The 20,051-nt window shown below is 41.4% G+C and overlaps 1 protein-coding gene across 1 annotated transcript in view; it reads left to right on the top strand.

Annotated features, from left to right (window-relative positions):
* Positions 1–20,051, top strand: part of Bcar3 (BCAR3 adaptor protein, NSP family member) — a 115,052-nt gene that overhangs the window by 24,607 nt on the left and 70,394 nt on the right. The window contains exon 3 of the mRNA XM_027935175.2: positions 16,848–16,887. Within this exon, the coding sequence (XP_027790976.1) occupies positions 16,848–16,887 (40 nt within the window). The remainder of the gene's footprint in view (positions 1–16,847; positions 16,888–20,051) is intronic.

Genomic DNA, 20,051 nt, shown 5'->3' with positions numbered 1-20,051 from the left:
TCACATATTGGGAAGTGATGTGATGTTTTGAAACTTGTAGTATACATTGGGTAACGTTTACATCAGGTTTAACACACCTGCCTCTGCAAACATTTACCATTTTTTTTTTTTATGGTGAAAACTTTCAAAATCTCTTCTTTTAGCTTTTTGAAACATACAGTATGTCATCAGTAGTCACCTCCATTGTGCAACAGTGCAGCAGAACTTCTTGCCTCTAATTATAACTTGGTTTGCATTGATCAACCTGTCCCCATCTCTCCCTCACCCCACTCTCCCCAGCCTCTGGTAACTGCCATTCACTCTCAACTTCTGTGAGCTCAGCTTTTTGACATTCTATGTATGAGTGTGCTGTAGCACTTATTCTACATATGAGATCATGCACTACAGTATGGGTCTTTCTGTGCCTGTAGTCTTAATAAGTCCATTGACATTATTATGCAACCAATATCCAGAATTCTTTTCATCTTGCAAAATTAATACTGTAGACCATTAAACAACTCTTCATTCTTTTTGGTGTTGTTGTTCTAATTAGTTATTACAACTCTTCATTCTTCCCTCCCCACCCCAACAGAATGGTAATACCATTCTACTTCCTGTCTCCATGGATTTGGCTACCCTAGATACCTCATACAAGTGAAATGACACATTATTTATCCTTTTGTGACTGCCTTATTTCTTGAAGGTTAACCCATGTTGGGTCATGTGTCAGAATTCCCTTCCTTTTAAAGTTAAATAACAGCCTGTTGTATTGTATATACCATATTTTGTTGATCCTCCCTCCACTGATGGAGTTGCATCTACCTTTTGGCTTTTGTAAATGGTGCTCCTATGAACATGAGTGTACAAATATCTCTTTGAGAGCCTGTGTTCAGTTCTTTTAGGTACTTCTCAGCAGTGGAATTGCTGATTCATATGGTAATTTAATCCTTTCTCTCTTGTTTGTTGTGTTTTTGTTTTTGAGACAGGTCACTTTACATTGCCTAGGCTGTCCTCAGACTCCTGGGCTCAAGTTATCCTCCTACCTCAGCCTCCAAGTAGCTGGGATTACATGTGTGTGCCACCATGCACATGTTTTTGAGCATCTGCCATAGTAGATATTCTCATGGATATGAGCTGGTAGTTTTTCTTTCTTTCTTTCTTTCTTTTTTCTTTCCTTAACTCTACAAATTAGACATGCTGCTTGTTTTATACCATCAGTGCTGGTTTGAAGTTACCTGCATATCAGTTTCTTTGTCCATCATTCATTCTTAGATATTTTTCTGGCATCATTTTCTTTCTTCCTGCGGGACATTCTGGGTTTGTTGTTGTTGTTGTTGTTGTTTTGTTTGTTTGTCTAAAGTTGTCTTTATTCACTCCATAGTTTTGCTGGGCACAGAATTTTGAGTGTTTCACTTTCCCTTTTGGCTAATAAAAATCTATCAGCTCCATGTCATCGCTGAGGGCAGTCTTTCTTTGCCCTTTGCTCTCAACTCCATTCTGTCTGCACTGATCTAGTTTCAGTACAGTGTGTCTAGGTGAGGATTTTTTTTGTTTTTACTGATCGAGATTCGCCGGAGTGCCTGAATTCAAGGATTAGCATCTCATGAACTCTGAAGATTTCCCATCATTGTTTCTTTGACTCTTGTTTTTCCCCTCAGTCTCAATTCTCCCCTTCTAGAGCTCTGGTTAAATGTGCTTGGGCCTTCAGATTCCACCTTCAGGTCTTTCATGTTTTCCATTGCCTTTTCTCTGTACTTTATTCTCTGTGATATCTATGCATCTTTGTTTTAATTCATACATATCATCTGTAGTCATGTCTAATATTTTTTTACCTAGCTATTAAGTTTTATTCTTTAATTGATTATAATTTTTATTTCAAAAATTAATAATAAGTCATTTTTGTTTTTTAATCTTAGCTCACTTTTGATATATTTTTATATCCTAAATTTTGATATATTTTATAACCTATATCTGATATTCCAATATCTGAAGTCTTTGAGGGTCTTAATCTATTATTATTTCTGCTGACTTTCTCACTGGGGCTTGTTTCCAGTGTATATGGTTATTTTTAAAAAGGAATTTATTCTTGACTACATTTGTGGATATCCTGAGCAGTATTGTGTTGAGAAAATTTTCCTTCAAAAATAATTTCCATTGTTCTCTTTACTGGTGAGCACCACCAACCCAGATACTTTAATGTCTGGGTTTTGGATTTCTTTATAAAAGCAAATAATATAAATTGAATTTCCAATCAACATGAAGACTGACCTGTAGTTAAAAATTCTTAGGAGAGACATCTCATACTACCATTATTTTTTTCCAATCAGAGTTTGTGGTTGGAAACAATAGGTTTCAATTGTGGTTTCCTTTGCTAGAGTGTGGTGTGTTTTGTTTTGATTTTAGCACATTTTTTCTCCTTTGGGGCTGGGAGAAGCCTAATTTCCAAGATTCCAGCATCCTGCAGGGCCACTGGGTAAGCTACTCACTTTCAGACTCAGGGTTTATCTGGTTTATCCTCCCTAAGGTCTCTTTTGACTTTATTTTGCTGTTGCTCATATTTTGTATTCTTTTTTGTTCCCTGTTTCTGAATCTCTCTTGTAGAATATGTTTGAGAATTTCCCTTTCTTGTGACTTCAATTATATATTTGAAAATAAATTTGTAATTTAGCTATCATTTAGTTTTCAGAATATCATTTATATATTTGAAAATAAATTTGTAATTTAGCTATCATTTAGTTTTCAGAATATCATTTTAATAATTTAGCTATCATTTAGTTTTCAGAATATCAATTATATATTTGAAAATAAATTTGTAATTTAGCTATCATTTAGTTTTCAGAATATCATTTAGTTTTCAGATATGGCCTATCATATTAAGTAAATGGAAGTTCCATATATGGAAATTTCTAATGCTCTGAGGCATTAACTGAATTATATGGATATAGTTGTGGTTTATATTTTCTTTTTTATATTTTTCTCCCTCTACAGAGAATGATTTCTTTTTTTTCATATACCTTTATTTCGTTTATTTATTTTTATGTGGTGCTGAGGATCGAACTCAGGGCCTCACATGTGTTAGATGAGCGCTCTACCGCTGAGCCACAACCCTAGCCCCATGTGGTTTATATTTTCATGTGTCTGATCCTGGATTTATGTATTTATTAATTGGCTACTGTGACAAATACTGTCTGAAAAGCTTCATGAGCCAGAGGGAAGTAGTCCCTGTCCTCAGGGAGCCTATCGTCTAGTGGAAAAGACAGGCAGTGGCAGCTGTGCAGCGTGGGGGTGATGGAGAAGTACAAAACTATATGAACTTGGACACTCTCAGCTAGTATTAGTGCAGCCACCTGGTTTTATTGTTTTCGGCTTTTCCTTCATGAGTTAAGTATTTTTGTTAGTGTGTAGGTGTGTAGGGATCCTTTAAATGTTTGTTATTTTTTGTTGTATTTCATGAGAGAGTTTATAGTTTGAAGGATGAGAAAGATCCTCCTGAAAGTAAGTGATTTGTCAGTGAGAGGGATGAACCAATTTAGATTGTCAAGAAGCTGAGTGGCATTTGTATACTGCTCACCATGAAAAATGGATAGTAAGGAGGTAAAGTTTTGTTCATTCAGATCCCTATTCCTAAAAGTTAGTATAGAGTAGTGCTTGGGAGCAGAGGTATTTGCTAATTCATTCTTTTAAAAAAAAAAAAATTTGTAGTTTTAGATGGACATGACTTTTTTATTTGTTTATTTTTATGTGGTGTTGAGGATTGAACCCAGTGCCTCCCACATGCTAGATAAGCACTCTGCTACTGAGCTACAGCCCCAGCCCCTGCTAATTCATTCTTAACAAATGCATCACATCCTTCTGTGTGCCACCATGCATCATCTACCTCATTCCCTTGGAAAGAATTCCAGGAGTGTCCTCGCCTCTCTTTTTCCTTTCACTCACCAAAGACAGTCATTTACCAAGATCCATCTATTCTCACTTATGAAAACCTCTTCAGTCTCTATACCATCCGCCCACAACACTGTAGTCCAAGTCTCATGCCTCTCACCCAGGCGATGCCAACATGCTCTCCTCTGGTCTTCCTGACTCCAACTTGCCCCCCAACTAATCTGTTTTCCTCACTGCCGCAGAGGGACTTCTTACACACATGCACACACACACACACACACACACACACCTCTGGTTATTCCTAGCTTAAGACCCTCCAATCAACCCATTGCTTTTGGGATATGTTTACAAACTTCCGAGCCCCTTGTGATCTGGCCCTGCCTCCTCCGAGCCTCAGCCCCCCAGCCTCATCACTCTGCTGCCTTTTCCATCCCATGTTTCTGTTAGTTGCTCTCTTGCTCATTAATTCAGTCAGTGGTTACTGGGCAACTGCTACATACAAAGCACCAAGCTGAATAAAGCAGAGGTATCCCACCCTAGCAGGATTATGTTCCAGTGGAAAGGGACAGTGAGCAAACAAAAGTTTAATATATCAGATAATATGGAAGGCTGATGAGGGGGTAGAGGGCATTGGTGGTGCTGATTTAATGAGGAGGGTTAATAAAGGCCCCTCCCAGGAGGCGATGTGGTGTGAGGGAGTGAGCCTGTATTGGGGAGAGGAATATTTCGGACAAAAGAAGAGTTAATGCCAAGGCATTGAGGCAGGGGCAGGCTTGGCATGTTGGAGCAACAACAAAAGTCATCATGGCTAAGATAGGAGAGTAGAAGAGACAATGAGTGTGTTAGTTTTCTTTTGCTTAATAACAAAAAACTCAGTGACGTCACACTTTTTTCATCCTAGTTTCTGGAGGTCGGAGGTCTGGCATAGCTCTCCCAGGGTCTGGGGTCAGGATGTCACTTTCAAGAATGTCAGCTGGATGAGTTCTCTCTGAGGCTCTGGGGAGGAACCTGTTTCCATATTCATGCAGGTTGTTGACTGAATTCAGTTCCTTTGAGTTGAAGAACCAAGGTCTGTTTCTGGCTGCTGGCCAGGGTCAGCTCCTTCCTGGAGACCATTTGCAGTTCTGCAGTTCTGTGCAATAGGCCGCCTTATGGACCCTATCATAATATCACACCAGTTGCTGGCCACCTCATATCAAATCCCCCTCACACTTCAAGTCAGGCCTATCTGCAAATCACCATATCTTAATGTCAACTGACTTGGGACATTAATTTCCTTTATTTTATTTTATTTTATTTTTTTAGAAGCAGGGTCTTACTGTGTTGCCCAGATTGATCTCAAACTTCTGGGTTTGAACAATCCTCCTGCTTCAGCCTCTCAGTAGCTAGAACCACGGGCATGACCACTGTTCCCAATGGGACCTTAATTCCACCTGAAAAAATCCCTCCAATATCTCCCAACACCTAGATTAGTGTTTGATTGCATGGGGGCAGGGGGCAGAAATCTAGCAGAAGAGACTCTTTAGAATCCTGCTTCCAACCATGAAGTTGGAGAGCTGGCCTGTGTCACAGTGAGGTTCAGAGGCCATAGTGAAGACTGAGGGTTTTGCTCTGATGAGGTGGGAGCAGTCTGGGGACCCAAGTAGGGGAGTGACATGGTGCTGTGTGGAAGTTGGTTTCAGAGCTGGTGAGAAGTTGTGGGTATTGCAGGCATGCAGAGAGAGGTGCTTATGGCCCCAACTAGGGAGCATTAACTCTTCGATTGCTTGTAGTTCCCTAGATGTACCACGTGGTCTCATGCCCCAGGTCTTTGCATGTACCACTTATTGCCTGGCACATTTATCACCATCATGTACCCCACAGTTTATTTACCGAAACAAATCATCCCACTTAGGCCTCAAAACTTAAATGTTGCCTGAGAAGGCCCCTCTACAGTGTTTCCCACCCACTCATACCCTCTCAGCAACTTGAACTGAGTTGGGTCTGTTGATCTGTCTTCCCTACTTGCCTAACTCTTCTCTGGAATCAAGGATGTTGTCTCTGGTCCCTGCTTTTTCATTGCCTTGCCTCATGCATGGCACATTATAGATGCTCGATAATCTTTTGGGGATGAGTGGAAGGATTGTGGGAGGTGCTAGGTGTGCAGAGACATGTCACTCCTCTGGGCAGTCCATCTAATAGAAGAGAAGCCTGTGTAAATAAATCTACAATGTGGTGAATGGGAATGCAGACACCATGCCTCATGTAGAGGTGATGGGCCAGTTCTTCCAATTGCTTGTGTACATGGCTTAAAAGAGGCCCCTGTCCTCAGTCTGGAATGCCTGAATCTAATTTCTGGCATTCCTCCATTGCATGAAATAATTATCTTGTTACAAATGATTCCTTTTTCTTTCTATCCAAAAAGAATTTTGGAAATACTCTTTGCCACAGTTGTATTCTATAATATTTAAAGAAGTAGAAAATCATTCATTTAAGGCAGTGGATAATTGAAAACATAGGACACTTCTTTCCCATCTATATTCCAGCCTCTCAGAAGAGGCCTGTATTAGTGAAGTGTTGCCTAGGAGCAGATCCACTGAACTCAGAATAGCATAACTTCAGATCAAGTGTCTTTTTAAGAGGGAGGAAATTGTCAATCTGGTTACTAATGAGAAACTAGTAAATATATCATTTCCGTGACTCTCAGCTAAGGGTTCCTGAAGTTTGAACTTTGAAAAATGGGACACTGGAAAAAGTAACTTATCCTGACTAGACACAGTTTTAACTTAATAAACTTCAAAATAACAGGCGATTGAGTTTCACCCTCCTGGCTCCTCAGTTGACCATTCACAGTGGGCAGTGTACCACCTGCCAGGAGGGCCGTGGTGCCTGCTCGACCCCCCAGTTGTAAACAGAGATGCCCATACCGTGGAGTCATGGGTGGGGATTCACAGTTGGTATAAGCCAAGAAAAATTATTTTAAAAAACACCCTTTTCATTTATATTGCCAAGTTCTTCTGTTTGTTTTCTGGTGATCTCCCTTGGAGAATATAAATCCATGGTTCAAGGACTGTGTGCCGCCGTCTCCTACGATAATTGGATTCCTATTTCACGTCAGAGGCTGGCCTCTAAGGCCAACTGCTGTACTTTCTGGCTCACTAGGAAGGGCTCCTTGCTGGTGAGCTGAGATCAGGTGGCAGGCTGAGAGAGGAGGAGACACAGCCTTCTGCGTTTAAATATCATCTGAATTTGGCTCACAGCATTGGTTTTTAAAGCTTTTGGATTTGTAACACATTAACTTAGCTTTATGGCATTCTCCTTAATTCCCTTCCTTGCCTCTCTAAAAAGGGTGAGGAGAATTTGAGGCTTCACTCAGGGCCCCTTGGAGCCCTGAAGCCAGGATCTGCTCTCAGTGGACGCAGCCCTGCAGCCACCTGTGAGTAGACCTTGCAGAGTTCATCTGGGGACAGGGCCAAGAGGGACTTCTGTTTCATCCTTTTCTCTGAGGAAAAGCAGAATAATCCTGTGGGGAGTGCTAAATATCTCCTCAGAAGATTCTTCAAGTGATCTGCCTGAATTTAGTCTCACTTCCAGAGGAATGGAAATGTGTGGACTGACGTGCTGACATGGGGGAACCCAGTGTTGATGTCTTCCCCAGGCCCGGTGAGATCAGTGCCGACAGGCTTGGGAGATTTGCTCAGGTTTCCTGAATGCAATGTGGCTTCCCTTGGCTTCACCTCTCATAGGCAATAGGAGGAAAGCCAGAGCAGCACACAGTTATTGGAGACTTATCTGTGCCTGTTCATAGCCTCAGTTGGACAATCAGCTGTATGTCTACTGGAGTCCTGCAGCCAGTGCCCTGAGAGCCTAGTTTGCCTTGCCAGGGGACCTGGTATAGTGTAGTCAGAGCACCTGTTTCAAACCCAGCTCCTCCTTCTCCTGGATGGTGTCCTTTCTGTCATCTGTAAGTTGACGATAGTACTACAGCATTATGAGTTTATGCACATCACTTTAGCACCAGGTAAGTGCTCCATAAGGTTCATCATCCTTTTGTGAAATGACAGATCTCTATCTTCACACTAGCTTATTGTGGCAGCCTGAACTGAAGACCAGCCCTGTCATTTGAAAGATCTAAAAGGTCAACCCTGTCTTAGGAAGGCAGTTTTTCCTATTTTCAGATGGTGGTGGTGGTTGGAAAGCATTTCCTTAAAGTGAGGCTGAAATCTTCCCATAGACCCACCCTCACCCCATCTAACTTTCTCACCACGGTTCACACTCCCCCCCCCCCCCCCACACACACACAGTGTGTGTGCTCTCCCTCCTTCACAGAGACCTTAGGCTGTCAGATGACAATCAATCTGTCTACCTTCTCCCTAAGCCCACTTTGTCCAGGCTAAATGTTTCAGCCTCTTCCTTTCTGATCTTCCCCACACTGTGTTTCAAGACCCCCCCATGCCTACCCTGGTTCCTGGTTTTCCTGAAACTCCCTTGTTAAGCCAGTGTTCTAATTATTCCTATTTTATTTATTTATTTTTTAACTGTAAGTGAATATTCCAGATGTGCTCTGAGAAGTGTGTCTTACTTCCTTTTCATTCTGGTTTTTAATCTCCTGTCACTGTAGCCTGGGATCCCACCAACATCTTTGATGACCTCATCCAGCTATTGCAGTTAAATTCAGTCAACTAAAGTTTACATCATCTTTATATCCTTCCTACCTTTTATTGCCCAAGTACTATTTTTAAATTAGAAGTTATACATTTGTCCCTGTTCCACTTCATCTGGTTAGATTTTATCTTTCACCTAAACTATTTTTTTGGAGGGCAAGGAGACAATCAAATTAATGTATTTGGCACATAGCTCACACTTATAGCATTGTCTGTGCCCATATATTATTCACTGTGAAATGACAGATCTGGCACTGTTTTAAATATTCTGATAAATTAATTTCACCTTCATTTATTCTCCACAACTGTACTGCAATGCAGGTATTATTATCATTCCCATGTTACAAATGACAAAACCAAGGTACGTAGAGAGATTGTGTTCACCTGGTGAACCCTCAGCCAAGTCCCGTGAACTAGTCCTGCCAGATTTTCTTCATTCTTGAGTTGGTCACTTTGCTGTTGATGTTCTCGTTTAAGGTACCATAATAGTGTGAATAGCAGGGGTCTGGGATGGAGCGCTTCACCTACCCACAAGAACATTTCTGGGTATTCAAGGGTTTGTTTTTATTTTGGTGGGATTCTGGTTTTTTAGTTTGAAATGAATCTACCTTACTAAAAATTAAATAACCTGGTTTCCCATACATTGTTTGGTCAGCGATATCATGATTTCTCAACTTCCTTGCTGAAATCCAGATATGATCTAATTATAGCATTCCTCAGCCCAACTCGTCTATTCAGCATATCACAGGAAATAGAGTCATGCTTTGTGATCGTAGCTCTTTTTTTTAGGCAGAACACATGTCGCCTAGAATCTGCCCTTCCTACCAGGTCTTTTCCTTTTCACCTTTTTTTTTTTTTTTTTTGTACCAGGGTTTGAACTCAGGGACACTCAACCACTGAGCCACATCTCCATCCCTATTAAATATTTTATTTAGAGACAGGGTCTCATTGAGTGGCTTAGCGCCTTCCTTTTGCTGAGGCTGGCTTTGAACTCACAGTCCTCCTGCCTCAGCTCCTGAGCTGCTGGGATTACAGGCATGTGCCACCACACCCAGCTCCTTTTCACCTTTTGAAAACTGAAACATTCCTCTCTCCCTGTCTGCAGAGATGCACGAGAACACTTGCAGTGCTCGCCAGGCTGGTTCTCAGGCTAACCCTCAAACACTCTGGGGAGAAAGGGGTACATACCCAGGATTGATGGGGGTCACCTGGAGGCCCGTAGCCTGTGCTGTCCCTCAGCCCTGCCTCAAGTAGAACATCCTCCTTTTCACATTTTCCTTATACTCCTTAAGTTTTCCTTCCTGGTCCCTTGGGGCCAGGGTTGGTGTTTAAGAACAATTCCCTGCCTTCTTAGGGAGAGTAGTCTCATCAGAAGAGTGAGGTCCAAGCAGGGGGTAGGACAGCTGACCACACAGAACACTGTACAGAAGTGGTGCAGACCAGAGCAGCCTGAGATCAGGGGCCAGCGGGGATGGACCCCCTGTAGGAGGAGGAAACCTGTGAACCACGGACACTGGCCAGGAGAGCAGTCTCGGATCTTAAAGTGAGGCTGAGATTGAGAGGCTCAGATTGAGAGGAGAGAAAAATGAGGCTCCTTAAGTAGTTAGGAAATTACTGGTCCTCAACCCTGCTGATCAGGACACTGAGAGTACTGTCATGAATTAGGAAGTTTTAATCACTAGTAGGAAAGAAATTTAAGTTAGCATTCATTGACAGTGGAGTTAGAGGTTAGAGGAAAATAAACCTCCAATCTCTTTAGCTGATGAATTAATTCTAGGCAAGCACTCTGTCACTGAGCCACAACCCCAGCTCCCTGAATTTGTTTTTGTTTAGTTCTGGGGATGGAACTCAGTGGGCCTTTACCCCCGAGTCACATTCCCAGCCCTTCTTATTTCTTATTTTAAGTGAGGATCTCACTAAGTTGCTGAGGCTAGCCTCAAACTTGCAATTCTCCTGCTTCAGCCTCCTGAGTCACTGGGATTACAGGTGCTTACCACCATGCCCGGCTGATTTTATGGAATTTGACTCATTCTTCCAGTGCTGCATAATATCTGAATAATTCATGTTACTTCTCACATATAGAAACAGCCCACTGACATGCAATTGGTTCAGTCTCAAGTGAAAAAGAAAAGATATATATAAAAACAAATACTTAGGAACTACATCACACTGTTGGCTTGTGACACCATTGTTTGGTGCTACCTTCTAAGTGAGAGCACATAGAATCTCCTTTGGCATTTTAGTCACTAAATCATAACCCAAAGTAACAAAGCACGGGTCTTCTTGGAAGCACAATGCTCTTTGATTTATAAGTGTTTTCTCTAGAACATCACTACCCAATCAAACTTTTTGTGATGATGGAAATTACCTGCAATAAAGTTGTGCAATGTGGTAGCTCCTAGCCACGTGGGACTGTTGAGCACTTCAACTGTGGCTGGTATGACTGAGGAATTAAAATTTTAATTTTGTTTAGACTTAATTTAAATAGTCACTTGTAGTTAGTGATGACCATGTTGGACAGTGAAGCTTTCAAAAGAAGTCATTCATATTAAGTAGATGCATTCTCGGCTTCTAGAAAATAAAAATTGTACCATAGTACTAGTCAAGTACAGATTACACTTTTAAGGCATTTGTTTGAGGTCCTTTTTTAAGGCCTAAGATGCCAATTTATTGATTCAGAATAAGAAATACTGAAGACCTTTCTCTTAGGAACTTCCAACTTAGGGATATTATAAGTAATCAGGACAGTTAGGCCTGACTCCATCTGGAGATTGTTTCCATCTGAACCATCATGACTGCTAGACGTGTTCATCCTACTGATGTATTGATTTGTATCCTCTGACCCATATCTCCCTATTCCCCCTCTCCAACTCTTGGTAACCACTGTTTTGTTTTCTATCCCTGCATACTTGAATTTTGTTTTTTGATTTTTGTATGTTTGTTTGTTTGTTTTTGTTTTTGTTACTGGGGATTGAACTCAGGGGCACTCAACCACTGAGCCACATTCCCAGCCCTCTTTTGTATTTTATTTAGAGACAGGGTTTAAGTTGCTCGGTACCTCACTGTTGCTGAGGCTGGCTTTGAACTAGTGATCCTCCTGCCTCAGCCTCCTGATTGAATTTTGGTTTTGAATCTAAAAAAAGTGAGATCATGAAATGTTTTCTTTCTGTGTCTAGCTAATTTGATGAAGCATAATGTCCTACAGGCTCATCCAAGTGTGGTGAATGGCAAGATCTCATTCTTTTTCTTGGCTAAATAGCATCCCCTGTGCATATAAACAGCACTGTTTCTTTATCCAGTCATCCATGCACAGACACTTAAGTTGCTTCGATATCCTGGCTTTTGTGAGTAACACTGCAAAGACAGGGAAGTTTCAGATAGCTTTTATGAGGTGGTGATTTCTTTTTCTTTGGGCATATACCCAGAGGAGGGATCACTGGGTCCTATTTTTAATTTCTTTGGAAACCTCCATATTGTTTTCCATAACGACTGTACCAATCTACATTCCCACCGACAGTGTACACCCTTTGCCAATATTTGTTATCTTTTGACTTTTCAATAACAGCTATCCTGTCGGGTGTGGGGCAGTGTTTCATAGTAGTTTTGATTGGCACTTCCCTGATGATTCAGGATGTGGAGCACTTTTCATAGACCCATTGGCCATTTTGATGTTTTCTTTGGAGAAATGTCTATTCAGACGTTTTGCCTGTTTTTAAATTAGATCATTTGCTTTTCTACTATTGAGTTGTGTGACTTCTTTATATATTTTGATTATTAACCCTTTATCAGATAATGTGATTTGCAAATATTTTCCCAAGCCCGTAGGCTGCTGTTCTACTTCATTGTTGCTTTTGTTGTGCAGAAGTTTTTTGGTTTTCTTGTTTGGTTGCAGGTGACCTGAGCTTTTGATATCCATGCTGCACATCTCAGGGTAAAAAAAAAATTGAGCCTGCAGCTGAAGCATTTAGAGTGGTGATTCTCCAAGTGTGATCCATGACGTGGCATTCACGAGACCCTGTTAGGGGATCTGTAAGATGTAACTTAACTTATAACGATAATAAGATGTTATTTGCCTTTTTCACTGGGTTGACATTTTCAGTGATGGTATAAAAGCAATGCTGAATAAAAATGTTGGAACCTCAGTAGAAAGTAAGAATGCCACCAAATTGTGCCAGTAGTCATTGTATCCTCACCCTCTGTGCTCCCAGAGTTAAAAAAAAAAAATTAGGATGGGGGATATGTTCATGGTAGAGTGCTTACTAGTATGGGCCAAGTCCTGGGTTTGTTCCCCATTACTGCCTGCCCCAGAAGAATTAGTTTCATTTAAGAATATCTGGTGAATAGGTTAAAAAATTAATTTTCTTTTAAATAAGCCAATCCCAAAAAACCAAATGCCAAATGTTTTCTCTGATATAAGTATACTGATTCATAATGGGGATGGGGGGCAGTATGGGAGGACGAACTTTAGATAGGGCAAAGGGAATGGAGGAGGAAGGAAGGGGGCTTAGGGGTAAGAAAAACAGAGGAATGAGATAGACATCATTACCCTAAGTACATGTATGAAAACATGAATGGTGTAACTCTACCTTGTGTACAACCAGAGACATGAAAAATTGTGCTCTATTTGCATAATATGAGTTGAATTGCATTCTGCTGTCATATAACAAATTAGAATAAATAAAATAAAAAATTTTTAAAGTAAAAATAAATTTCTTTTAAATTTAGATTTTTAAAGAATTTTTAACAATTTTAATTTTATTAAATCTAAAGTCTTAAATATCCTTTTCAAATTTACTGTAACAAGATAAAGAGGGGATTCGTTCTCTGAGTGGGCACTCTGCTCACTATAGCCATCGCCACCTCAGGAGCTGCCTGGACACTGTGCTCAGCCCAGCCCAGCCCAGCCCAGCCCAGCCAGTACTGGATATGTACCCCTTCCCAAGAGAGTTTGAGGGTTAGACTGAGAACTAACTTATAGATGCAGTGAGTTTTCATGTGCATGTACAGGAAAAAAAAAAACAACAGAAGGAAACTTCAGCTTTCAAAAGGAAAAGGCACAACCAAATCTTATAGGAAGAACAAAGAACCTGAACATAAATAAAGTTACTAAAATAATGACATGTAAGAGGCCTAAAAAAAGTTGAAATCATAAGTCATGACTAGTAGTCATCATATTTGACTAGTGTTTTCCCAAAAATGAATGAAATGAAATTCAAGGAAAATACTTAACAATGTTAGTGGTCAATGATAAAAATTCAGGTCTTCCAATGAAAATTAGAATTTTGGAAAACTTACACTCTCTACCATTAACTTGGTGGTCCCTAATAATAATTTCTCTTATGAGATCAGTGGTGATATTAACAAATGTGATATTGTGTGTGTGTGTGTTTTATAATTGAAATGGGTCAAAAATTGGGAGATCTGCATAACTCAGTAAAGCAGTGTTTTCCAGAGTTCTGATTACAGAATCACACATAAATAAAGGCACTCAAAGTGCAAGATAGATATAATAGCTAATATGGTTTCAGGCCATATTACAATTAACCTTTAGAAAACTATCACTTGTTTTTTGTTATGATATCAAAGCAGAATAGCCATAACTACCGGAAAGCATATTAAAATATACCTCCCTTTTCCAATGACATCTGTATAAGGATGAATTTTCTTCCTTTATTTCAGCCAGCACATATCATATAACAGATTGAATGCAGTAGGCATGAAAATTTGGCTGTCTTCTAAGCCAGAAATGAAAAAGATTTGCAAAAATGAAAAATAATTTCACTTTTCTCAGTACATTTTTGTTATGAAAATTTTTTTATTTTAAAATAGTTTTATGTAAACATATAATGGGTTATTTTTTAAAACTGAGTTGATAGACTGGGTGCAGCGGCTCACACCTGTAATCCTGTCCCGTCCGGCAGGACACATCAACGTGGGCAGCGAACCTAGATGGGGAGGAATGAAGGGACAAGAGACACGAAAGGTGACAGCAAGACAAAAATTCTGATCAAGCTGCAAACTTTTATTGTTCACACAGGGGTATTTATATGCTGGGGATGGGGAAGCTCTCTAATCAACAACTGCTGGATGTGGGTGGTAAAACTGCCAGGTGCAAGATGTCTGATGATCCTGATAACCGCAGGATGTTCCAGGGAGATAGGTAGCTGCAGGATGCCTCCCAGGCAGGATGTCTCCCAGGGGGCTGTCAGGCTAATCTTTGAAGGAGAATTTCCTTCTAGTCCCTGACACAATCCCAGTAGCTCAGGAACTGGAGGCAGGAGGATCACAAGTTAAATTTGCTCAGCAATTTAGTGAAGCACTAAAGCAACTCAGTGAGACCCTGACTCTAATAAAACACAAAATAGGTCTGGGGATGTGGTTTAGTGGTTGAGTGCCCCTGAGTTCAATCCCTGGCATCCCCTGCAAAAAAAAAAAAAAATTGAGTTGGTAAATATTTTGAAATTTCTCAGTATAATTTCTAATGTCAATAATCAATAGATAGGACCCACATAAACAAAGGTTCTTTGAGTGTTAAAGAGATCCTAAGATCAAAAAATTTGAGAACCATCAATTTAGACAGTACACACCAATACTTTTAACCTATGTAGGAAGGCACATATATTAGTATGTAAAGTACATTTTAAGTATACATAAAAATCAAAATATGAAGATGAAAACAACATTTCAGTGGTTCCAACATTTTTCTGTACTACCAGGGCCAGAAAATTTAGGTCTGTAATCCTAATATGTTAATTCACTAAAGAATCAAGTTTCCAAGAACTCCAAGGGGAAGCACAGTCAAAATGGTGCGGACAGAGTTTTAGTGACTAGCAGGGTAGTTCAGTGAAACCACAGCCTGATGACATTAGCACTCTCTCCAGAATGCAGCACTGCACAGCACTGACATCACAGAGCCCCATAAAGCAGGGTGCCGTGTCCCAGTGGACAGGTGCCTGGTGAATACCAGCTTGAAGGCAGAGTACACCTCCAGTGAAGGCTTTGAAAGGCTGATTCATATCCCTCTTTGATAAGAATGCAACCAGGGTTTGTGAGCTTAAGCCCTTCTCTGACTCTTTGGCCCAATAAAGGAACGAATTTCAGAACCTAATCTATTTGCATGCAAAGGCGCATCGCAGATGAGCTGGCCTCTGCGCATGCGTGCTGTGCTGCTGTGCGTTGTCCCAAATGAACAATCAAATCATGTGAGGAGAGCTGGGATTGCACCTATTTTCCACCACAAGACCAAGACCCTTTGTACCCGGGGCAGTGGCCATGCTCAGAAAAGGAGCACTGCAGCCTAGCTACAGCCAGAGAAGTTCAGGGCTGAACTCAGCTTTGCTCAGGGAGCTGTTTGTCAGTGGGGATCCCCTGTCTTCCAAGGGATGTGGTCTTTGTGTCACTATGCTAAGATACCTTCCTTCCCCTTCAGAGGAGAGACTAGGCGTTAGAGCTACTCTGTCCTTTTTAAATGATCTGTGGGGACAGGCTGATTTTCTGAAGTCTCTGAAGGTGGCTGTCTTTCCTACTGTGGGGGACACTGCACTGTAACCCTGCCAGCACTGCAAACATTTGCTCTCTTGTCTCCCTCTTCCTGCTGCCTTAGTCATACCTTTCGACCTTTCCACTTTCTATAATAATTCACCCTCTCGAGCCACCTGCTGCTATTTACTTCTGATTGTCTCGCTGATCCTAGCGTATTATTACAGTGGACATAAGAGTAGACATTACATGGGGGATAACACTGAGGCACCAGAGAAAATTAGTGTGCATCAGCCAGGTTTACATCGATAGTGAGTAGGTAGCAGCCAGTGACAAGAAGAGAAGGATGTGGTTGAGAGGCAGACCTGGGAGGAGACTCACCCAGGTGCTGGGCAACCTTGGGCAGCTGCCCCACCTGCCTGAGCCTCCATTTCCTTAACGTCAAAGTGGGCACAGCATAGCTGCCTGGTGGGGAGCATAGGGGTTTAACCAAGTATTCAAAGATGCTGCATGTTCTAATACCCAGTCCCACCCTACGCTCACCTCTGTCCTTCCCTGGAGCTCTTTGCTTCCAACTTTGAGACTATTTTTTATGCTTGAGTGAACCTAGAATTGTCACATACAAATAGTCTAACGTTCTGAAGCCCAAACTGGACAGGAAAATATGAGGTCACGGTAGCCCACCCTCTCTCATGAAAGGAATCTGCCTGTGTTCTGACTTCCGTACCTGTCTGTCTTACTGTCTGAGAGGTGGATGCTCAGCTTTAACTTACATGAATAGGGTGAAATAATGTTAGACACACTTTACTCCCTATAAGAACATGTTGTTCCTAATTGTTCTCATTTGTTTTTTTTTCTTTTCAGGGATCCACATCTTCTGGACCCAACTCTGGAATATGTGAAGGTAGGAAACTGTGATTTAACATGTAGTCATGACCCTGTGTAATAGATTTCCCATTCCTAACGCAGTGTTGTGGAATCATGCTGCAGTCTGGCTTATGTAGAAAGCTCATAGTAATGCCTAAAACAACCAGAGAGGAATTGATTTTCTTTGGCACAAGGGTCTTGTGTCCTCCTATTACAGGTCTACAGTCTTTCCACACACACCCCTTTATTTCAGAGCTTTTTTGGATTTTGGAATGGTAGATGAGGAACTGTTTACCTCCTGTGGAGGACTGAAGCCTCCCTGAGGTTTTATGAGCTGTTCTTCCCTTTCAAACAGCCATCCTCTTGTTCGGTGGCTAATCTGAGATGAGCAGTAAGATGTTACTTTCCAGTGGGGCCAACAGACAGTGCTTCTAAATAGTCAGCCCTTTCAGCCCTTCTAAACAAAGTTTCCCTTTTGAGCAGAAAGAAAAGATATTTTTCACTTTTTCCCTCGGCCCTCCCCACATTTTTTGGCTGTGTATGTTTGCTTTATCTTGTGTTTGAATTGTAATTAAATCTGGTACCTGCTACAGAAGAGTGAAGTGTGATCTGTCACTCTTGGATTTATGATAGTGTGTATTGTTATTTTTTAGGAAATTTCATGGCGTGAATTAGGATGTAGGCTTCCCCCACCCCAGGAGCCATTTTCTGTCTTCATTATTTAAAGGGCATCATCCAGATTTCAAACCATTGAGGCCTGTTGCTTTTCTTTGTACCTATACCTTCCCCAGAGTTCTGGCATTTCCTCTCATTTAGACCAGAGGTAAAGATGGGAAAAGAGAAAGCACCAATGGTACCACCTGACCACGCAGGGCAGTTAATATGAAGTGGGTTGTAAATGGAGGTGGATATTATTTTTTCCCCATCTTACACTGAGTAATGTCAGAACTGTTTTTACTGCAGCAAGTGTGTAATCCTGAGCCATCAGGGCCACCAAACCAGAATCTGGTCAGTTTAATAAGCAGTGGGCCTGTTCTCTCCTGGAGATATCATGTATTTCTGTATAGGTTGTGCTTTGCTGAGCATTAAGGGTGCTATTCACACCCTAGGATTTGACTTGAATGGCATTAAAAAATGTAACCTAGGATTATGCAGAGTGTAAGTCCCAGCGACCCTGTAAAAAATCACTCCATTCCTTGTTTCAGAGATTGTCTCCCACAGTACCCCCAGTTACCTTTGATCTTTATTTACTCCAATAACTCAGTTGTTATTTTTTTTTTTCTTTTACAAAAGTCCAACCCTGTCAGGCATGGTGGTGCCCACCTGTAATCCCAGTGACTCAGGAATACACTTTAAGGCACCAGCTAGCACTGATTTATGAAGCCTTCATGGTGACAGGCAGCCAGGCTCCAAAGGGCAACAAAGTCTGGAAGTGGCCCAAGAAGTCTGACACATGGGCCCCTTTCGACCTTGAGGTCAGAGACCTCTATGAATGGGCTTCCAGAGACTTATTGGAAGACCTTTAAGGCAAGTTCAAAGCCAGCCTCAGCAACTTAGCAAAACCCTGTCTCAAAATAAAAAATAAAAATGGCTGGGAATGTGACTCAGTGGTTAATCACCCCTGGGTACAAAAGAAATTTAAAAATAAAATAAAATAAAAAGTCCAAGATCCTTTTAAGATAATGCAGTGATGAATTCTACAGTTAAACATAGAAATTTTAGAGTGGCCTGTTTTAGTACAGTAGTTCGTCCCCTTTATATATGGTTTTAGTTATCTGACGTCAACCATGGTCCAAAATCATAAATGAAAACTTGCAGAAATTTAAAAATCCATAAGTTTTAAATTGCACATGTTTCTGCATAATGTCTTAAAGTCTTGCTCTGTCTTGCTCCATCCTGCTGGGGGCGGGAATCATCCCTCGGTCTGGCATATCCACACTGTGCATGCTATCCATCCATGAGTCGTTTAGCCATCTCAGCTATCACATTGACTGTCACGGCACTGCAGTGCTGTGTCACATAACCCTCATGTTACTTAATAGTCCCAAAACATAAGAATCGCCATGAAAAGGAAGCACTGGGGCATAAAACATGGAAGGGCAGATTAACGCTGGTACTATGTGACAACCCTGCAGGGCACATAGGAAAAACATAGTACAGTATGTAGAGTTTGATCCTGTTGGTGGGTCCAGATGTCAATTTGATGTCTCCAGAGTGTATTCCTCAAGGATAAGGGGGCTACCATATTAATGACTGAATCTAGTTGATGAATATGCATCACCATCAGTTGAATTGTATTGACTAAGAAGAGATGCAGTCATTGTCATTGTCTACCATTTATCTCAACTCCTCTCTCTTTTCCCTGGCAGTGAGACATGGAGGCTCAGAGGGTCATTTTCAAGGTCTTGTTGAGGTATTCTGCAGGTTGCTTTTCCCTCCTAACCTGATCTGGATCTTATCAGAACCTTAAAATGTGTCCTTCCTAAATGCAAAACAAAGTTTGTTTTCCTTTCTCATTTTGCCCTTGGTCTAGAGAGATGGCTTGGGGATTTGTTGGTTCAATGTGGAGGGTTTTTGCTTGCTTTCATGGGCAATAAGTCTCTGGAAGCCCATTCATAGAGGTCTCTGACCTCAAGGTCCAAAGGGGCCCCTGTGTCAGACTTCTTGGGCCACTTCCAGACTTCGTTGCCCTTTGGAGCCTGGCTGCTTGTGCCATGAAGGCTTCATAAATCAGTGCTAGCTGGTGCCTTGTGATTAGAGGTTGACTGAAGATAAAGTAAGGGAGGTGAGAAAGTTGTCCATACAAAGAGACCCAGTTTGTCCCCTTGACTTTGAGCTGATTTTTCCCCTACAATCCTCCAGTTCCCTTAATGCCTTATGGGTATGGAGAAAAGTGGAAAATTTATGTGAAATATGCTGCATCACGAAGGGCCCTTCTGGCAGGGTTATATCTACTGGCCTAAAAAATAAGAATCAAGATGCCAAATTTTTAGGGATTCATTGTGACCATGACTGGGGAGCAGTCTGATCTCTGCCTAAGTCTCTTTGGGCAATGGAAGCACCCAGCTGTGGCCAAGGGACAGCAGAACTAATCCTGTTAGGAGTTCCAGTCCCATGTGTCCCTCACTGTCTTTTAGTGCTGCTCTCCTCCCTGCCGGAGACTTTTGAACCATCCTCACCAGATTTCCCCAGTGCCCAGAC

The sequence above is a fragment of the Marmota flaviventris genome, chromosome 10, assembly GCF_047511675.1.
Source record: "Marmota flaviventris isolate mMarFla1 chromosome 10, mMarFla1.hap1, whole genome shotgun sequence".
Lineage (NCBI taxonomy): Eukaryota > Metazoa > Chordata > Mammalia > Rodentia > Sciuridae > Marmota > Marmota flaviventris.
This window is presented reverse-complemented; position numbering and strand designations above follow the sequence as displayed.